The sequence below is a fragment of the Xiphophorus couchianus genome, chromosome 6 (genome assembly GCF_001444195.1).
Source record: "Xiphophorus couchianus chromosome 6, X_couchianus-1.0, whole genome shotgun sequence".
Lineage (NCBI taxonomy): Eukaryota > Metazoa > Chordata > Actinopteri > Cyprinodontiformes > Poeciliidae > Xiphophorus > Xiphophorus couchianus.
In genome coordinates this window covers 27,717,950-27,738,436 of record NC_040233.1, presented here as the reverse complement: position 1 = coordinate 27,738,436, position 20,487 = coordinate 27,717,950, and the positions used below count along the sequence as shown (strand labels likewise).

At 40.5% G+C, this 20,487-nt stretch overlaps 2 protein-coding genes across 2 annotated transcripts in view; one reads left to right on the top strand and one right to left on the bottom strand.

The window, feature by feature from the left end:
- Positions 1–269: 269 nt before the first annotated feature.
- Positions 270–2,274, bottom strand: LOC114146274 (tripartite motif-containing protein 16-like). Its single transcript, XM_028020214.1, has one exon. It carries the CDS (start codon positions 2,208–2,210, stop codon positions 540–542), a length of 1,671 nt encoding a protein of 556 aa, XP_027876015.1. The 5' UTR covers positions 2,211–2,274; the 3' UTR covers positions 270–539.
- Positions 2,275–5,642: 3,368 nt separating this feature from the next.
- Positions 5,643–20,487, top strand: part of myo10 (myosin X) — a 102,691-nt gene continuing 87,846 nt past the window's right edge. Inside the window, exon 1 of the mRNA XM_028020150.1 lies at positions 5,643–6,030. Within this exon, the coding sequence (XP_027875951.1) occupies positions 6,010–6,030 (21 nt within the window). The 5' untranslated portion in view covers positions 5,643–6,009. The remainder of the gene's footprint in view (positions 6,031–20,487) is intronic.

Genomic DNA, 20,487 nt, shown 5'->3' with positions numbered 1-20,487 from the left:
TGCAAAATACAAACTGTGAACAGAATATTAAAATGTCTTTTTTTTACAAAACAAAGTTTATAAATCTGTGAGATTCTGGGAGAAAATCAGGGATTAGAAAGAAAAATGAACCCTGACAGTCAGATGAATTTATGGAAAAATTTTCTGTCTTGTCTCAATATTTTAATAATTTAATTTCCCTCTTTAAAAAGCAAATATCTGGTTTTATCTCTATGTTGCCTGAAAGTGATCAGAGTTTCTGCCTGTGATGAAAACGACTCAGAGACTCGTTTGACTTCAGATGATTTGAACGAATTTCTTTTCTTTTCTTCTGTTTTCATTCATTAGGAAACTTTTCAGAGTTTTTACAGACAATCTGAGGTTTCATGAAGGTTTTCAGGTTAAGAGTTTAATAACAGCAGAACAGAAACAACTTCAGAGGAAAATGTTCCTTTAAAACATGAAACAAGTCAAACTTTAAGACCATTTTACAACATCTTTATTTCCTCAATTTATAAAACACTTTGAGACAAAAGAGAAGAAAATCTGAGAGAGGAAATTTATTTGGGTTTACAGAACTCTGCAGAACTTTCTGATGACCCAAACCAAACTCCAGCATGTAGCGGCTCAGTGAATCTGGTCTGGACTCTGTGGATCAGAGTCATGAATTCAGAGACGCTGTAGAAGGACAGAATACCTGCTCTGTGATCCAGGTACACTCCCACTCTGGAGGAAACTGGACCTGATCTGGAGGTCCAGATGTTGTTGTGACCAAATTCAGAACTGTTACAATATAAAGCCCAAGATTTGTCATTACCTCCAAATCTACATTCATTCCCATCTCCTGCTCTGCTGATGTTCTTGTATGCGACTGATACAAAAACTGACCCTCTCCACTCCACCTCCCAGTAACAACGTCCAGTTAAACTCTCTTTACTCAGAACCTGAAACCAATCAGTGAATCTCTCTGGGTGACTAGAATAAGACTGAGGTTGATTCATCCTTGTCACCTTCCTGTTCCCCTCTGACAGAACCAGCATTGTGTGAGCTGTGTTTGGATCCATTGTGATTTCACATGAATATTTTAAGAATCCAGCCCTTGTCGTTGGTTCTGGTCCTGGTTCTGGTTCTGACAGTAGAACATCCACCTCAGTGACCATCAGTGAGATGTTTGTCCATGAGTCTCTCAGGACGTCCTGTAGTTTCTCTCTGAGCTCTGACACAGCTGCTGCCACGTCCTCAAAGTGTCTCAGAGGACGGATGTTGATGCTGGATGAGTGTGTAGACTCACTGAGTGCTGGCAGTGAGGGGTAGTTGAGGAGAAACTGGTTGTGATCCTCTGTGTGTGAGAGCTGCTCCAGCTCAGCGTCTTTCCTCTTCAGCTCAGTGATCTCCTGCTCCAGCTTCTCCTGAACATCTTTGACTCGACTCACTTCAGTTTCCTGCTGGGATCTGATCTGCTGCTTCACATCAGAGTTTCTTTTCTGGAGGAGACGGATCAGCTCAGTGAAGATCTTCTCACTGTCCTCCACTGTTTTATCAGCAGAGTGATTGATGGCCTCCACCTCCTGTTGAAGCAGCTTCACATCTTTCTCTCTGTCCTGGATTCTCTGCTGGATGTTTCCTTGTCTCTCCTCCAGCTCTCTCTGCCTCTCAGTCCTTTCTACTGCAGCTGACACTGTGTCATGACCTTTATGTTCATCCACAGAGCAGAGATAACAGATACGCTTCTGATCAGTGCGGCAGAACATCTTCATCACCTCATCATGCTTAGAGCAGATGTTCTCCTGGAGGTTCTTGGACGGCTCCACCAGCTTGTGTTTCTTTAAAGGAGCCACATCATAATGAGGCTGAAGGTGTTTCTCACAGTAAGAGGCCAGACAGACTAAACAGGACTTGATGGCTTTCAGTTTTCTTCCAGTACAGAAATCACAGGCCACATCTTCAGGTCCAGCAGAACGGAGATCAGCAGCAGCAGCATGGACTCCAGTCTTCTTCAGCTGCTCCACTAAAGCTGCTAGCATGGTGTTTTTCTTTAAAACAGGCCTCGGTGTGAATGTCTCTCTGCATTGAGGACAGTGATAGTTCTTCTTCTGCTCACCTTCATCCCAGAAGCTGTTAATACAGTTCATACAGTAACTGTGTCCACAGGGAATCGTCACCGGATCCTTCAGTAGATCCAGGCAGATCGAACAGGAGAGAGTTTCTTGGTCCGGCTGATTCTGCTCCATTTCTGCTCTCAGTCACAGCGACTGTGTGAGTTTCACTTCCTGAAAACAGAAACTGGGTTGAGCTCTGATCTATGAATGACGTGTCAGGGCAGAGAGGCTGCAGCCAATCAGCTTTCACCGTCAGCAGATTTAAATCAGGACGCTGAAGGAGGGTTATCAGGATTTTACTGCCTGTACAAGGAGCAGAACTGGGAATCTAACCTTTGTCTCCTCATTTACAATCAGTAGTTAAATATTTACCGAGTTTATTCTCTTACGTTCACCTTGAACCTTAAAATAAAACCTTTAACTTCACAAGGATCAAATATTTAGTTTGACTTTAAACATTTTAAACATAAATCATAAACTAGATCAAGATGAGTATTATATTCCACTCATCTATAGATAAAAATAACTAATTGACTTGACGAGTGTTTGCACTGACAGGTTAACTGATCAGTATAATAGATGCTTATGACTTTATTCTTTCTGCAGCAGAAAGCAGATTATTCTCTATGAAGGAGAAGCCAAACATCAGAACTCACAATTTATAATGAGGAGAAAACTTTCCACATTTTTCTCTAATCACTTTGTTTTACTGAAGAAAGTCAAAGAGACAGAACAGCAGACGTTTATTTTTCTGATCTGCAATGAAAGACTTTAGAAAATCAGTTTGAATTTGATGTTAGTTTCAGTTTTTTCTTTGGTTCTCAAAGTTCAGTTCACTTCAATCTGAACTGATTTAAACAAGAACAACATTTGTTCTCCAACAGATGAAGACAAACCAGAACATCCAAATCCATCAATACAAATATTAAAGCAAAACTATTATTAGCCCAGAGAAGTTTAGATTTTCACATAGAGAAATATTTCTGTCATATAAGAATGAAAGAAAACATCAGTAATTAAATCCTTTATGGTTCCTGGAACTCAGATAAAGTCATTTTATTTATAGAGCACATTTTCAGCAACAAGACAGTTCAAAGTGTTTTACATGAATTAGAAGGAAATACAAAGAAAATAACAAACCAACAGAAAGACAAAAATGTAAAAGTATAAAACTACATATTGGTTCCCGTGTTTAATAAGAGTAAGAATAAGTAATCCATATTTCATAAACTAGCAGGAGTTTCTCTGGATACTTGTTCTGATGAAACTAAATGTTTGTTCTCCATGTTAGGTAAGATCAGTGAGGTATAAAACTAAATGTTGGTTCTTCTCCATGGTTGATTCTTGTTCAGGGTCGTCTAGTAGATGGTACTTTCTAAGTTTGTTCTAGATTTGTAAACTAACAGGAGTTTCTCTAGGTCTTGTTTTGATATTAAAAGTATAAAGCTAAATGTTGGTGTAGAGTAATAAGTACTCCACAGTTTATAAAAGCAGTAAATTAAAAAGTGTAAAGTTAAATGGTGGTCTGAAGTAATGAGTACTAAATAATTTCTAAAAGTAGTAACTAAACGGACAGAAAGGGCAAAGAAATGATACATCAGGAAAAATAGGCACATGTAGCAACATGAAGAAATAAGGAACAGACCTGGAGCCAGCGAAAGGCGCTGACAATCATGGAGTGTATCTGTTTGCTGTGTGTGTGCATGTGTGTGTATGACCATGAACCGTGTAGCGCGGTCTCCCAGGCAACAGTCTGATACGATGGTCTTATCTAAGAGCAAGTCCTTGGGAGCGCTCTGCTCCACAGTCACACGGTGGTCTTCAGAGGGGAGTGAGGTGGGAAGGTGCATCATGTTTACAAAACATCCAGGAGATTTTTTGATAGCCAGCCAAGTCTGACACAGGGAGCCAGTTCAGAAACAGACAACATGCTTTATGTCGGGCGGAGCTTGCAGCCATCTTAATGAGGGTCTGACTAAAGGAGGGCGGAGCTTGCAGCTGCAGCTTCTCCCTGAAACCTCAGGCGGAGCTGCAGGTCATCACAGGTCAGGTGTTGCTATGGTGACGGTGTCCTGCCCGGTGACCCGTGTAGAACCGATAGGTTTAAAAACACCTTTGAGACAAAGAGGCGGGCGGAGCTCCCAGAGACACATGAACCAGGAAATTATCTCATAAAACATGTCAGGTTTTCCGTATCAAGCAGCAGGAAGCGACACACCTGCATCCTGCAGGTAACAGACCTGCTGTAAGTCTGACCCAACCTGCATAATCCTTTATTTACATATTTGAACACATTTGAAAGATAGATGTTTATTTGGTAAACTAAATATTTAGCTGGTGAATTAAATACTTAGTTTGGGACTTTGAGATTTGAATAACATGTTGAAAATATGAAAAATTAACGTGTTTTTTATCCATGACGGGCCGAACCAGAATATTGCTGCTAATCATTTTACTGTAACTTTTAAATCCCCCTCGTTAATCCAGCAGAGGCGGCTGGATTAACGAAGATTGAACTCATTACTTCAAAATGGTTTTATGCAAGTTAAAGAAAAAATAACCATCCAAGAAATCAATCAAGAAAGAGTAAAGAAGTTAAACATTTTGTAAAATATTTCTGCTTCTATCTGCTGTTTGCACAATTTTATTGTCACTTATAATAATTAGTCTGTTTTTAATGTTTAAATACACATTTTATTAAATTAACCTCCTCAGCTACACATTGTTTGAACTGGATTATGTTAATTTTATAGCATTTTATGTTGTAGTTTTACTGTACAGTATGATGTTCTTAATTGTGTGAATTTTTATCTTTGTGTGAATTTCTCCACTGTAGGACAATAAAGAATATTTCTATTATATTTAATATATTGAAATATCAATCATTTAATAATATGAACTCAAATTATCAGATGGATGAAATATTAAGTTATGTGCAAACTTTGGTATTTTGAAGACTAAAATAAAAATAATTCATAAATAAGATAAGAAAAGGTCAAGTTTGTCCAGTTGACCAGTAGAAAATAAATAACATTAGAACAACAAAGCTTTTGTGTTCAAACAGGATGTCTCACTTTAACAAAACTTTTGGACTTTCTGGTGATTTTTGTTCTTTATTCAGATAAGTTACGCACAACTCAAACTGACATTTTACTCAAGTAGAAGTAAAGTATATAATGTAGTGAAACCTAAAATAAAATGTTTCCAAAATGATTCATGATACATGAAGTAAATGTAACCAGTTATTACCACCGCAGGTTGTTCTGTCGGGGAGGGTAAATGTTAAAATATTATTCTGACTATTAGTAAATAGAAATACTTTTATTAATCCTGTAAACAAAAACAGGAAACGCTTAACCTGATTTAAAGTCAGGCAGTTAGGAAAACATAAAGTTTTTTTTTATTTTTATGGTTTATGTAAATATCTGGTCGGTCGGTCCTGATTTTATGACAAACTGACTTGCCATTTGTCGTCTTCCATTCTGGATGCTGGATGTTTAAAGTGTCTCCTGGTCCACATGTTGACAGCAGGAGGAGTCAGTGAGACATGAGGAAGAGGAGCCGGAGGAGGAAGAGCAGGGGGAGGAGCTTCACTGTCCGGCGGGTCGGGCTCAGGGAGTCCCGGACTGAAGCGTCCAAAGTTTCCGCGGCGAGCCGCTTCTGCTCCAGACAAACGGACCTCGGTCGGATCCAGACGCGCAGCCGCGGCTCGCCGTGAGCAGGACGCAGAGTGTGACCAGGCGGGCTTTGACTGTTCCCACCGGATGAAAACTCCCGAAACAAAGAGTGAATGTGACGGAGGGCAGGAGCATCCCGCAGCGGCTGGCAGGAATGAAGAGGATGCGCTGAAACTCTCACTAACTTTTACCTTGGAATGAGTTGGATCAGCGTCCACACAGGGAATCCTCTGGGATTAAAATAAAGAGGAGCGATGGATAACTTCTTCACAGAGGTAAGAAAAGCTGCAGCAGCTGCTGCAGCAGATCAGGAAACTCCTGCTGCAGCAGATTGGTTCTCATAGTTTCTGTGAAACGTATAAATGTGATGAGATTTTAGATCCTGAATTTATTTCCTCCTGCTGATTTATAAAAACTTTATATTTTCTATAAACCCGTGACCCGGTCCAGTGAGGCTCGGTGGGGTTTCATTGAAACATGGAGTACCTCAAAGGAGGTTCGGTTCGGGTCCGGTCCCAGTGGGTCTTAGGTATTTCCGCACCTCATTTTCTGGTTTCCTCCAATAAAGAAAGAAGACGGAGTAAAAACGTCCCTTAGAGCTTTTATTAGATTCTGAAGCTCAGTGGGTCTGCAGCCACCTGATGAGTGACGGTTCTGGTTCTGGTTCTGGATGCTTTGAGGTCCAGCTGATCGTTTCCCCTGCAGTTCTGCACCGGTGGCGTCAGGTCAAAGCAGGTAGAGGTTCGTGTCATCTGGCAGCTTCTGAAGCACCTGACAGTGACCGCAGAAGGAGACGAGCGTTTAAAACCTATTACAGCTTCATGCAGGTGAAACGGAGTCACGTTGTCAGCATGAGGCTCATTTGCTTCATTCTCAGCAGGTCAGTCACACATGAACTCTGCGACGGTCGCTGAGGTTTAATGCCAGCAAAACGTCTAGAGATTCTTTGCTGTTTCCATTAAATGAGAAATGTGATCAAAATCCCAGGGCAATAATTGATAAGTTGCCTGCAAATAATCATTTTACTGCTGTAGACAAACTGACATGATGCAGAAAAAATGATTTTATTGCAGTTTGGCAAAATGTTTACAGATATGAAAAAGATGAAGAAAACAAAACCTCGTCCCGCCCAAACAGTTTGCATCAAAACTTATTTATTTATGTTTAGAAATTTGCATGTTTCCATTAAGTAAATTTATTTTCATAATTCCAGTTTGCTCAGTTTTCTGCATTGATGATGATTGGCTGACCTCAGCATGCGAGATGCTTGAAAGTTAAAACTGATGGTTTACAGAACATTTTGATTAACCTGGATAGAAATTAATTGATGAATCACATCATAAACACAGATCACAGATTGAACTCTAACAGTTGGAAGCTCAGGCTACTGCCTGATGACTGACGCTTCTCTTCAGATGCCAACTCTTTCATCCTCTGCTGACTGAACCTGGAGGAGATTCTGTCCAAACCGAACCGTTGATCACATTCCTCCTGAACTCAGAATGACATAAAATACCTTCTACCTTTTTAATGGATTTCATTTTATGTTTGCTGGAAATGTTTTCCTTTAACTAGGCCAGTTAGCGGCTGGGAGATGAATGCTGGCAGAGCAGGTGAGGCTGTTTGATCCATTTGGTTTTACTACATCATGAACCACCTGGTAGTGATGATGTCATCCAGGTGGAGCGCGAGTCGAGTCGAGTCGTTCAGCTGCAGGGAAACGGATTTTAAAACCAGTTCTACCTCATCTAGATCTGTAACGGCCGTTAACTCTGACTTCCTGGTTCACAGCCCTTCCTGTGCTCTGATTGGTGCTGAGCCGGTTTTGAAATCCAGAAGGAGTTTTTAGTGGAATGAAAGGTCAGAGGTCATGAGAGCTTAAAGGTGCGGGTGTAAAGCAAACGCTGCGGTACCGGAGCGTTTCCCCTGCAGTGCAGCGTGGCGCCGGCGGTGCGGCCCACCAGGTACGGGTTTTTTCCTGCTTCAGAGCCAGAAGCAGGCAGACGTGCACAATAGTTTCAGATGTCGTTGGCTTGGCTTTATGTCTGCTAACTGATCAGAACCGGAACAAAGAGTCCAGTCTGTAAGGAACTGGACTCTTTGTTCGAGGAAGTGAGGAAGAATCAGGCAGCAAGCTGGAAGGAAACTTTTATTCTCTCTGCTTTAGTTGTTATAAAGTTTAAATAAAGCTGATTGTGAATTAATAAAATCTGTTTTTAAAGTTCTGCTCATCCAAACCTCTGAGTTTTTAAAATCTATTAGCATTTTAGAAAGTCTTCCTTATTCATATTTTTGGTGTTTTTTTTTTTACAAAATATAAATTTTTTTAAATCCAGGAATTTCAAAATGTTTTGTTCTTTTAAAATGAGACATTTTATTAATAAAAATAAATTGTAAAACAGAATTTGTTCCTCTAATCAAAAACTTTTAGTTTATATTCTAGAATTTTGTTAATTGTTTTGTTTTCTGACTTTATATCAAAGTTTAATCAAGACTTTTGATATTTTTATTATTTTTCAGCTTTTGAAGCCCTGTTGTTGTTTTATAAAAAGGTTGTTTTTGGTATAACTAATATAGTTAAAAACTGTTCATGTTTACTTATATTTAAGGATATTGAAGCAAAACTATTAGTAAAAGCTACACAGGATGATTATAGTATTAGTTTAATACTTTATTTGTTATTTTCTAAGACTGTCTGACATCATATTTGATAAAGGATGAACAACTTTCTTTAAAAGATGCCAAATTTTGTCGAGAAGATTTTATTCCCCTTTCCAGTGATTATTTAGGATCGTCATGACAACAGGAAGTGATGAAAGTTTAAAACCAAAAACCAGCAGATTATTCAGTCAGTTAAAGACGTTGGAGTTTGACTTTATAGTTCTGGTCGGTGGATCGTCGCATTAGAACATTTTATTTCAGTCACATCATTAGTGAAGCAGCTGCTTTTAAAACTACAGTCTGTGAGAATGAGGTTCATATAACTACAGTTTATTCTTCTGATCCGACCTGCCTGATCCACGAAGCAAGGCAGTTCTTCAAACATCAAATCAAATCCCAGAGTTGGGGATAATTTCACAGTCGCTGCAGATCCGCATCCGGTCATAAATAGCAGTTTGTGGTGTTTGTGTTTGTTTTCCAGGACAGAAGTGTTAGAGCCTGGCGTGGCATGAAATATGGACGTTAAAAAGCCACAATCTAGTTTTAGTTGTTGTTCAGTCGGTCACACGCAGAGAAAACTTGTTCAGTTGAAGTTCTTATACTGAGGCTGTTATACTTCCTCCAACATTGGTGCTTTTATTTTGAAGTAAAACAACAAAAACTCACTTTCTTTTAAACATTTTCCTCCAAGATGCTGGAAAAAGAAACTTTGGGGAACAAAAAATCTTCACCATTAGCAGCTTGGCTGTAAAATGATTTGATCAGAGAATAGGGGATGATGTTTCTGCACCAACCTGACAGTATGCCTCTCAATGTTTTTATTTCATTGTGTTTTTCTGTAGGATTTGTTTGATTTTTATGCTTTATTTGTTTAATTCTTCTCTAAAACCTGGGAACGTTTTGTGCGGTAAAACTGGAAACTCTGGGCCAAAAGGAGAGAAGAAGAGAAACTGAAACTGATGAATCTGAGCAGAACTGAGATCGTTTTGTTCTGCAGGACTCAAACTCTGCACAGATGTTCATTCCACTTTCTTTCTTTATCTTCCATTTGGCTTCAGAACCAGAATCACAGAGCAGCAGCACCGTGAGCCCGGTCCGGTGTGAAATGCCTCAGCTGCAGGGTGTGTGATGTTTCCTCTGGGTTTCTGCCTGTGGTGAGAAATGCAGCAGGTTTAAAGGAAGCGTTATTTTCTTCACTGAGCAGGAACACAGACCTCTGCTGCTGCATGGCCTCAGCGACACCGCCGTGTCACCACCTTCAGCAGAACCCTGCGTGTCTCTAATTACTGAGCTGCAGCCACAACAGTCTGGACCAGAGCCGGCGCTGCCTCTATAAATAGTGTTTCCACAAATCCACAGCGCCGTTTTTCATCACGTTGCCATTTAAACAAAAAGCCGTTTTCCAGCACAGCGACAATCAGCCAGAATTTCCCCCGGTGGATTTTTACAGGAAAGGTTCTGAGCTGAGAGACCCGAACCCAAAAAACTGCTGCAGATTTCAGCTCCACCATGAAGACAGGATTCATACGGCAGCATATTAGAGCCGTTTCAGAAAAACCACGGAGGAAATTTCTACCACAAAACTCAGAAGTTTTGAGATTAATTTCAGAAATTGTCTAAAAAAATCTTGCAATTTTCTCAGTTTTAAAATTCCAAAATTTTTAGACTTTTTGACATTTTCTGAATTTCAAAAGTGGAAAATTTTTGAAACTGAGAAATTTCTCTGTTTTTTCGAGATTAGTCTTAAAATTTCAGACTTTTTTCTTGCAAATTTTTGACTTTTGGAACTCAGAAATTTCCAGATTTTTGTAGAAAAATTCTGAGTTTAATCTCAGACATTTCTGAGCTTTTTGTTGGAAATAAACTCACTTTTTTCCACCTTAAGTGGCAGTAATATGCCATCGTAGTTTTAGGAGGAGAGGAGTGTGTGGAGGGATGTTAGTCGGTTCTGGTCTTGGCTCAGGTTCTGGACTCTCCAACCTGTGAGAAACTTTAAAATTAAATCAACAGATTAAAACGTCAGACATGTTTAAATTCCATCTGAAGAAGAAAAGCTTCCTGCAGGAAACGAGTCTGAAACGTTTTTAAACTTGTGTCTCGTTTTAATTAAAGTCTCATCAGGCGACTCATCAGGGCTGCACAGCAACATGATGTGATTGGCTGGTTCTGGTCTGATTGTGTCCAATAGCGAGCCGGCAGCGGGTCGGTTAGCGCTGACCTGGAGTGTGTTTCACCCGGAGTGTGTTTCACCCGGAGTGTGTGTCACCCGGAGTGTGTGTCACCCGGAGTGTGTTTCACCTGGAGTGTGTTTCACCTGGAGTGTGTTTCACCCGGAGTGTGTTTCACCCGGAGTGTGTTTCACCCGGAGTGTGTTTCACCCGGAGTGTGTTTCACCCGGAGTGTGTGTCACCTGGAGTGTGTTTCACTTGGAGTGTGTTTCACCTGGAGTGTGTTTCACTTGGAGTGTGTTTAACCCGGAGTGTGTTTCACCCGGAGTGTGTTTCATCCGGAGTGTGTGTCACCTGGAGTGTGTGTCACCTGGAGTGTGTTTCACTTGGAGTGTGTTTCACCTGGAGTGTGTTTCACTTGGAGTGTGTTTCACCTGGAGTGTGTGTGTTGACACGGCGCAGTCAGTCGGTTTGTTTTTATTTGACCTGAAGGCGTGGAGCCTCGGCTGTTAGCCAATCAGAGAGCAGCTCTGCCTCAGGTGTGTGTTTGTAGTGATCACAGTATTAGTGACAGTGAAGTCGCTCAGCAACGTTACAAAGGACAGGTCAAAGGTCAGGTCAGGGTCTGAACTGAATGAAACGTTTTGATATTTGTAGTTTTCTGAGTGTTTGGCAGCCGACTGGCGGACGATTTATTTCCATAAACTGTTTAAAAAACAGCAGCAAGTTTCTCTTGTAAGCTGCAAACTGAACTTTATGAAACATAAAGTTGGATTTATTGTGTTGAATCAATTATTTCCATAATCGCTAATTAATTTAGTAACTGATTAATGATAGTTGGATTATACGGACTCAAGAAAAGAACAGTTAGAGCAGGAAATATAATATTCAAAATAATCTAAACATTTTGCATTTGACATGAAATAAATCTTTGTTTTTAAATCCAGAACTCCACCAGTCACAGTTTTAGTTTCACCAGGTTCAGATTCTGTAAAATCTCCCATTAAAACCTTTTAAATCTAATTATTCATCGATTAATCAGAGAAATAATCCTCAGATCATCTTTACTACAAATAATCAGCCATTGACTGAGGAAATGAAGTAAAACAATCATTGGTTGTTGCTCTAAATGCAGCAGGTTGTTTCAGTAAACACTGTCCTGTCCTGGTGTTGCAATCAGTTCCTCCAGTTTCTGGTCTCCTGGTTGACGAGTCGTTCATCCCAACCTGATCCTGCTTTTTGGAAACAAATCATTTTGTATCCATTCGGTTTATTTCTCCTGAATATCAGATTATTATTATTATTATGATATTTTGAAGATAAAAATCCCAAAGATGCTCAGAAACTTTGGGAATGTTTTGAGTCAAAACTGACCTAAATTTGATGCAGAAATCAGTGAATTTGAGTCTAGAAAATAAAATGATCCTGATCATGTTTCCTGTCAGTGAAATGCATTGTGGGTAATATCAGTTAGTTGGAGGTTTGTGGGAATATGCAGGTTTATAGTCCGAGTTGGCACAGCTGTGTTGCAGTTATGCTGTCAGAAAATAAACCCTGCCGAAGATAAATGATAAGCAAACATGAACGGTTGCAGCAGCTGCAGCTCCGGCGGTCCAAGCTCAGTTCTGGAGACGATATTTGAGCACTTTATGATTCCAAGAAAAGTTGCTTAACCCGGACGAGCCCAGAGAATCCCACTTCTGCTCCACGCTCCGGTTTTCAAGGAGTCGGTTTTATTCCTGCTGCTAAAAGCCTCAGCTGCATTTCTCATTAAAACCCATAAAAAGGAACGGCCCAATCACCGCCGTTAATCGGCTCGCCGCAACAAAGGCCAGCCCTGCCCTCGTTCTGCAGCAGCGTTTTAATGACGGAGCCGCACAGTTTCTCTTCCCTCCTGCCTTTGCTTCATGGCCTGTTTTAATGTTGAAACACGACACCTGTGGAGCCGAAAACCCGAGCTGGAAGGAATTTAAACGGCCTCCGCTGTCCAACGCCAACATGAACAACCAAACTGCTCAGGTCTTTGTCTTCATCAGGGTTTTTTAGACAACATTGATGAGTAACTGCTGGGAGTCTGAGGCGTTTTTAGACACAAATGACTGACATACTTCTGTTTCTGACCTTTGATGTCGTCGCTTTGCGTGCGCTGAAGGATTTGTCCTTAACCTGGGAGAAGTGACATTTTTAGATCAGCATTTCCTGGTTTTTCCTGCTGGATGACCTCTCAGCGTAGCTTACTGGTTGGCGGCAGAAGCAACAGCATCATCTGATGTCAGAATCCATTGTGTGGTTTAATTTGATGTCAGCAAACTTTTTAAAAGAAACACAATAAGCTGATCTCCAGACCGGGCTGCTGTTCTTTATTTATCCGTCCCTCTGTCATCCGTCCATCTGTCTGCTTCTCCAAGTCCAGGAATAAAACTCAGACTTCTCCGTTCCAGCACGTTGTGGGAAATCCCAAAGCGTTCCAGGCAGGACCCGATCTACAAGTCCAGTTCCTCTGCCATGTTCAGGTCCCAGGATGAGCCTGATCGACCTAAAACCTTTAGACAGCAGTAAAGATGTTTTTTGGTGCGTCACACCTGCGTCCTCTGATCTCGGCTCCTTTTTGCACATCATCATTTTGGCTCTTTGACTTCCTGCTGTGATGAATCACAGGCGTAACGTAACTGACGTGATGTCAGCGCCCCACTGCACCATGGTGGACGTATAAAACAACCTGTCTGTGCGTTAGCCTCCTATTGTCACTTTTATTAAGTTGATTTCTCTGAGGAAAGGGTCAAAAAAACGAGGATGTAAAACAAACTTGTCGTTTTATCATAAACATTTTGATGAGGAAAGAAGACGGTGATGAAAAGCTGTCCATGGTGAGGACTGGCAGCCCGACTGCAGAGAAAATGTTTAATATATGAAGGTTAATGTTCAAATATCTAATAAACAAGATTAGTAAGATGTAATTAAATATTTCATGATGGAGAAGGTGCACGTCTAATTATCAGTAACTATGGAGAAAATGCCAAACCACCATGTAGCCTAGCATGTATGAAATGAGCTGGTCTGTAGTTCAACGTTTGCTCCAGTGAGGAAACAACATTTGTGACAAAACGGTAGAAAACTTTCAGGCAAAGTCTTTTTCTCAAATCAACAAACGAGTCAGGAGGTTTGGGTCGGTTATCAGCTGTTTAAGATACGGCTAACTAGGTGAGCTACAGATGAACTGGATCAGCTGAAACCAGTAGAAGCCGTGGATAAACTGGGAAAATCAACTTAGGAAATAGTTCAGCGCTCCTGACGTCCATCATGGCGCCTCAGGGTGGTTGATGCTCAGGGTCAAGAGGTCGCGTATGAGAGCATTTCTACTCATTAGCATAAACACCACGACTCCGAGTCGAGTCGACTGAATGGTTCGAATTCCACCGACTCATTACTGGGAATGTCATCCTGTTCCTACCTGGGAACTGGTTTTCTTTGTGTGTAAACTGGGTAAAACTACAACAGATTATATATTCTCACACTTCTCCACTGAAGCTGCTTCACTAACAGCAGTTCTGCTATAAATGTCACGTCTGCAGCCGTCTGGTTATGTTTGGAACAAGCCTGTCGCCGGAGCGTTGGGATCTCATTTCTTACATCATTTTTATTTCTGCCGGTGGGAAAAGAGGCAGCTGAGTTCAGCTGCTGGCTTTAAGTGCTGCTGTTAAAATAACACGTAGTTGAAGAGGCACGCAGTCTAAATGTTGGGCTGCGCTCTGCCCGAAGCTGGCCGCGCTGCTGCAGCAGTAAGTGCTGCAGGGAGGCGGACGGTGCTGTGGGAAACCAAACAGAGTCAAGGCTGCGAGTCCAGACCGAAACCCAGACAGGAAGCCGGTCGGTTCCCTCCGCTGGGGGCAAAACCAGTCCAAATGCTCCACTACCCTCTGGTCCCGAGTCAGTCTGAGAAAGATGAAGAAATATGAACCCAACCGAAGTGATGGAGCGTTTTCAGCCAGCTGACAGGCAGGATGCAGCAACAGCTGGGGGAGGGAGGGAAGGAGGGAAGGAGGGAGGGAGGGAGGGAAGGAGGGAGGGAGGGAGGGAAGGAGGGTTCTCTGTTGCTTTTTTCTTTTAAACGAAAGTATTTATTATATATAATAATACAATATTCATAACAATAGTAATAAAAAGAAAAAACAAAAAAACTATGGTGGATTAATAAATCAATATTAATGACAGTGTGTGAGTGTGTCGGGTGTGTGGGTGTGTGTGTGCGTGTGTGTGTGTGTGTGTGTGTGTGTGTTGATTGTGAAATGAATTAATTAAAACTGTAAAGAATTTAAAACAACAACAATCAAGTAATAATAGTGATTATAATAATAAATCAATTAATTATCTTTAAGAAGCAGGTAAATAAAATTAAACATTGAATCTATTAAGAGTTAAAAATTTCCTTCTAAGTTCAGTTTGTTGGATTATATAAAGGAATTAAATGGGATTAGAAAGTAAGAATAAAACAGAAAGACTGAGAGAAAAAAGGGGCAAAAATAAAAACGATAATCATAATAAAACCCAGAAGTAAATTTCATAAACAGACATAAATTCAGGTTTTTTTCTATAATGTTTCCCAAGAAAACATTTTTCTGTGAATTTTCTCTTTATAAATAAAATGAGCTGAACAGAATAAAAATTCGCTCTGCATTAAATAAAATCCAGATTATTGAGACGTTTGTTTTTCTTTTAACACAAAAACCATAAATAACCAGAATAAACGTTATTCAGCAGCTGCAGCCGAGCGAAGAGAATTTATCAAATCATTTATCGTCTTGATAAACTTCAGTTATTGATTGTAGATAAAAAACACTGACATTATGATCAGAAATGTTATTTGTGCTGATTCCTCAATTCCTCAATCTGGTTTCTGCTCTAATCTGGTTTCTGCTCTAAACTGGTTTCTGCTCTAATCTGTTTGCTCTGGTCTGTTTCTTGCTGGTTTTTCCTGCGTTCTGCTGGTTCCGGTCGGCCCGGATCGTCTCTAAATGTTTTGACTATCAACACGTCGCCGTGAAGATTAGGACTCAAGGTTGAGCGTTATTTTATTTGTCTTAACACGAGCAGCTCTTTCTGCTTCACCTCTTTACAGCTTTATGGCCTGAATGGGGGAAAAACTTCAGACAGAAACTTCATTCACCTTCCAGCTGGAGGCAGAAAGTATTTAGGTTTCTATCACGGACTAAACTAAAACAACAAGCTGCTGTTTTGACTCAAACGTATCAGTTACTGAATCATCACAAGGCAGGAATTATTTTCTCTGCTATTTAACTTGCTGATATCAGCTGAAGGATTAAATCACCTCGTCTTGTTTCTGCCTCCTCTCTCCTTCTCCTGGACCGTTTTAGCTCTTCTTGGCTTCCTGTCCAACTGTCAGCTTCCACATTCCTCTGGATCCGGACACTTCCTAACTCCTGGCCCGGTCCAACTCCGTCCACATGTTCTTGTTTGAATTCATCAGAGTCTCATGGAGGAAAACAAGACGGAGAATCAAACGTATTTATTTCTGTCTTTAGATAAAACCAGAGTTGGTTTATGATCGACGGTTCTGCTCTTTGAGACTTTAATTTTTTCTGGACGGGTTTTGTTTGATGAACCACAGTTCCTCACAGTCTTCTGATGCCAACATGTTTTTGCAGCAGTTGATCTCGGTTCTGGATTTGTTTTTTAATTGTTACTTGGAGACATTTCTCTTTTTATTGTTTTATTGTCCGGCTGCCACTCGTTATGCTGAACGTGTGAAACAACTACAGATGTAAAATATGTCACAGATATTCACCACGGCTCAGAAACGATCCAGTAGCACATCCTAATCTCATGCTGCGCTACGCAAACGCTCTGTCTGCACTTGTGAAGATTCAGTCGGCTCAGCATGCAGAATGCAGAGGAGTTTATGCAAACATGCAACATTTCAAACATTTATAGTTTAGTGCAGCTTTCATGCTTTGATTTAGGAAACTTTATTGCTGTTTTAACGAAGTTCTCTTGGATTTACTGTGAATTAGTTTTAATAAAGGATGAAATCTGATCCAAAACATCTGATACAAAATCTGTCCTAAACAAAAAACACTTCAGATTCACTTTATTACCAAATAAATCAAACATCTCACCTGGTGATGCTGCAGCCTGAGTTAAACTGACCTTTGTTCTGTTGTGACTTTGTAGTTTTTTAATATCTTGGTTGAAATATAATTTCTGTAACGTTTCCTGTTTCCTGAAGGATGTTTGAATCGTTGAGCTCAGTGAAACTGAACACAGATCAGATATTTAAGAGATAAAAATGAAATTGTGCTGACACTAATCCCTCTGGACTCTGAGATTCCTGCTGATGAAATGTTCAATTAAAACGGATCTCAGAGGTTCTGATCCGACCCGATGAACTTCACAAACATTCAGTTAAACTAGAAATCCAGAGACGTGTTTAGTTGGTTTTTCCTGATGTGGAGACACGTTTCTTTGAGTGGATGTTGTTTGGTTCGGATCTACCTGAAGCTCTGACAACCTGACAGAAAATCTCCGTCTGTTCGACGGCCAGCAGCTGCAGGAAGGAAACGATTTTTCCACTTTCTCTTTACGAACCGAGGAAAACGTGTTGAAGAGGCATCAGAGGCAGGAGATGTCTGACTGCTGTTTCTACGGATTAGTCGGTTACCGTACAGATCCGGTCTTCTCCACTGGATCTGGATTTAAAGATGATGCTGAACTTTGACTGGGACATTTTTTGATTTCTGTTGAGTTAAAACTGACTCCATTGATCAGTTCTTCTTAAGTCCAGGCTAGTCATAGTTTCATTGGCAGTAAAAACTTTTCAAACATAACTTTCCTCTTCCAATCCAAACCTGGTGACCGAACACCTTTACCTCCGTTTCTCCTCCTGACCCCCCGCTGTGCTTTGACTTTTTCTACGCTCAGACCTTCAGGAATAGTCATGAAGCATTTTATTATTTTATTTTAATTTGTTTATTTAGGAGAGGAAAGCGCAGTAACATTCAGTTTTATTGTGTGTAACAGAATAAGACTGTGACACATTTACCAGTTATGAATCATGAAGTTTTTATAGTCAGAGCTGAACTGCCAGCTTTTTCAAAACGTTTCCCACTCATTTTTAAAGGACATGGGAACTTTACTTTATGATGTTTTTATTTTTAAAAAATCAACCTGACAGAAATTATTTATATTTGTGGGAACAAGAGAATAAAAATCAGAGACTTTCTTCAGTTTCTCTGCTTCAGTTTGTTGTTTAGAATCAATCAGGAACATTTCCTCCTAATTAAAGTTTAAACGTCTAAATGAGTTCATTAGTGTAACGTCTGCTTTAGTTTATTGCTTTCCTGTGAAGATGCAGATTGCTTTGTGTGGTTCAGTACAGACCAGAGCAGATAAAGCTGGAATAATGTTTTAAAATATGAAATCTGCCTGCATGCATTTCACTGCTGCAGGATGTTGCTTGTTGTTTTGGACATCCTCAGTCGTTCAGTTCTGTTTCTGATCAGATCTGAACAAGACGCTGGAGGAGAGTTATCTGATCCAATGTGAATGCAACTTCCTGAAAAACCCCCGACTGCACACACGCACACACACACACACACACACACACACACACACACACACACACACACACACACACACACACACAACACAAATCCTGGTTAGACACAACCCCAAAAAACCCAAACATCCATTTCCACCAATTAGCTGCCTTCCCATGCGATGCTGCTGCCAGTGAGGATGTTGGTTTCTCCTCTGAGAGCGGCTCAGAGTCCTTAATGGTTCATTAATCTGTGTTTTATTTGCGCTATTAGCAGGAGAGGATGTGATCGAATGCGGTGTTTGTTCGCAGCGTCAGGCTGCAGAGCGTCTCCCATCGTTAGCTGAACTCCACTCTGAGTCGGAGTTTTTATTAAAAACACATCCGGCTTGTAGAGTTTCAAACGGCTAAATCATCAGTTGTATAAATAAAAACGGAATTTCTTGCTCAGCAGCAGAATGCAGGGCAGATTTGTGCATGTTTGTGTCGTGATGCTGCTCCTGTTTCAGTCACAAACCCACATCGTTTGAAAGACCTTCGCTCTCTGACTCAGGGATCAAAGCCAAACTGGATTCCTGTCTGCTGAGTAATAACTGCAGATCTTCTGCTGCATCAGGACAAAACTGAACCATCCGCTCCAGTTAAAGCTCCTGCAGGTAAACTGGAGACGCCAACCTGCCTTTGCTCTCTGGATGTTTGCTGATGACAGCAGGCAGGAAGTTGGGAGGCGGAGGAGAGGAAGTGAAACCTGAGACCAGAACAGGCAGCAGCTTTGAAAGTTTCTCCTGAATGTCAGAGTTTTCCTACCTGAGCTCAGGTAGAGACTTTAAGACCAGAGGAGGCAGAGAAACCTGAAATTATACTCCGCTAAGAGTATCACTCAAGTTAGAGTAAAAAAGTATTTGGTAAAAAGTTTACTCAAGTACTGAGAAACTGATTACATTATCAATAATTTAACATCTAAAAATTACATCATCAGTGGATCCAAAATATAAATATAGGTGGAAATTTTGGTGTTTAAGGATGAAAATGACAATAATTCATAGAAGTAACAAAATCAGGCAAAATAATTTTTTCCAAATTAGTTTCTTTCAATAAAAAACTGATCAACTTTAACGCTTCTGGTTAAAACGTTTGTTTTTCATTCACGGGGAAGAAAATCCAGAAATTTTGAAATATATTTCTATGAAGTATTCTTCATAACAAAATTACTCAAAAAAAAGTGAAAAGTACAACGTAGTAAAAATACTCCTAAAAGTACATTTCAGAAAGTTGCTCATCTGAACTCTTTATTCATGATTACAAATTTAGAAAATCTGTATGACTGAGTTTAGCTTTTACTTGAGTCTTAATTTTTCTTAGTTTTCAATGTTTTTTCTTTCTTGTTTGTTGTTTCAGTCTCTTATTTTTTTATCATATTTTACTTTTATGCACACTTTAAATTTCCTGTCACTTTGCTGCTGAGAAACCTGAATATAAAAAACGTTTCTGTTCTGTTTTAATGCAGAGTGAATAAATAGTTTTTGAGCTTGAAGGACTTGCAGGAGGCTTGCTGCTTCATGACGTTTGTGGGTCTCTGACCTTTTATTTAATGTGTGATGCTGATAAACTATAATAAAGTATAGAAATATCTCAGATCCATTTTTCAGGCTCAAACTGAGGAATATGAGCAGAAAATAATTAGATTTTGTGCAGAAAATCATCCTTAAAGTATGAAAGAAAGTAGGAAAAATGCAGCAGAAGAAACTTAAATTGTGGCAGGAGAATCTGGATGTGTGAAAACATTGAAACCTGCTGATGTTTCCAAGGTTTCCCGTCTCTTCCTGCTGATCTCTGCAGTGACTGGGTGAGACGACGGACGGCGTTTCTCGGTAAAATCTTTTCATTTGCAGCAGGAGTAAATTCCTGTGGACGTGTTCGGGCCACAGTGAGTTACGGCTTTAATTCGCTGCTGCGTTTTGTTGGACAAGCCGCCTGCTGTTGGTCCAGGAGAAATGAAGACGGTGTTCATGTTCCTGTTCTGTGGCGATGCCAGGCCGCCACAGCTGGGGAACACATGGCGCTCACCGACCCACAATGCTCTCTGCTTCAGGCCGTCTCACTTTCACACACTTCTGTAAACAACAGAACAATACAGTCAGACACACACTTCCCTCCACACACACACACACACTGCAGGGAAAGTAGGTCAGGTTGGCCTTTAAAAGACGTTTGGACCCGGTGATCCTCAGCGATGGGAACCAGTAGAGGTCCAGTTAGCTTCCTGTGGGCTCGTTGTTGGGCTCCACGCCGCAGCCTCCTGTTCATGCTTTGAATCTGTAACTCATCTCACATGAGTTTGATTTTCTTGG

Excerpts from the sequence above, each read along its gene's own strand:
- LOC114146274 (XM_028020214.1), bottom strand. The coding sequence starts at position 2,210 with ATGGAGCAGAATCAGCCGGACCAAGAAACTCTCTCCTGTTCGATCTGC.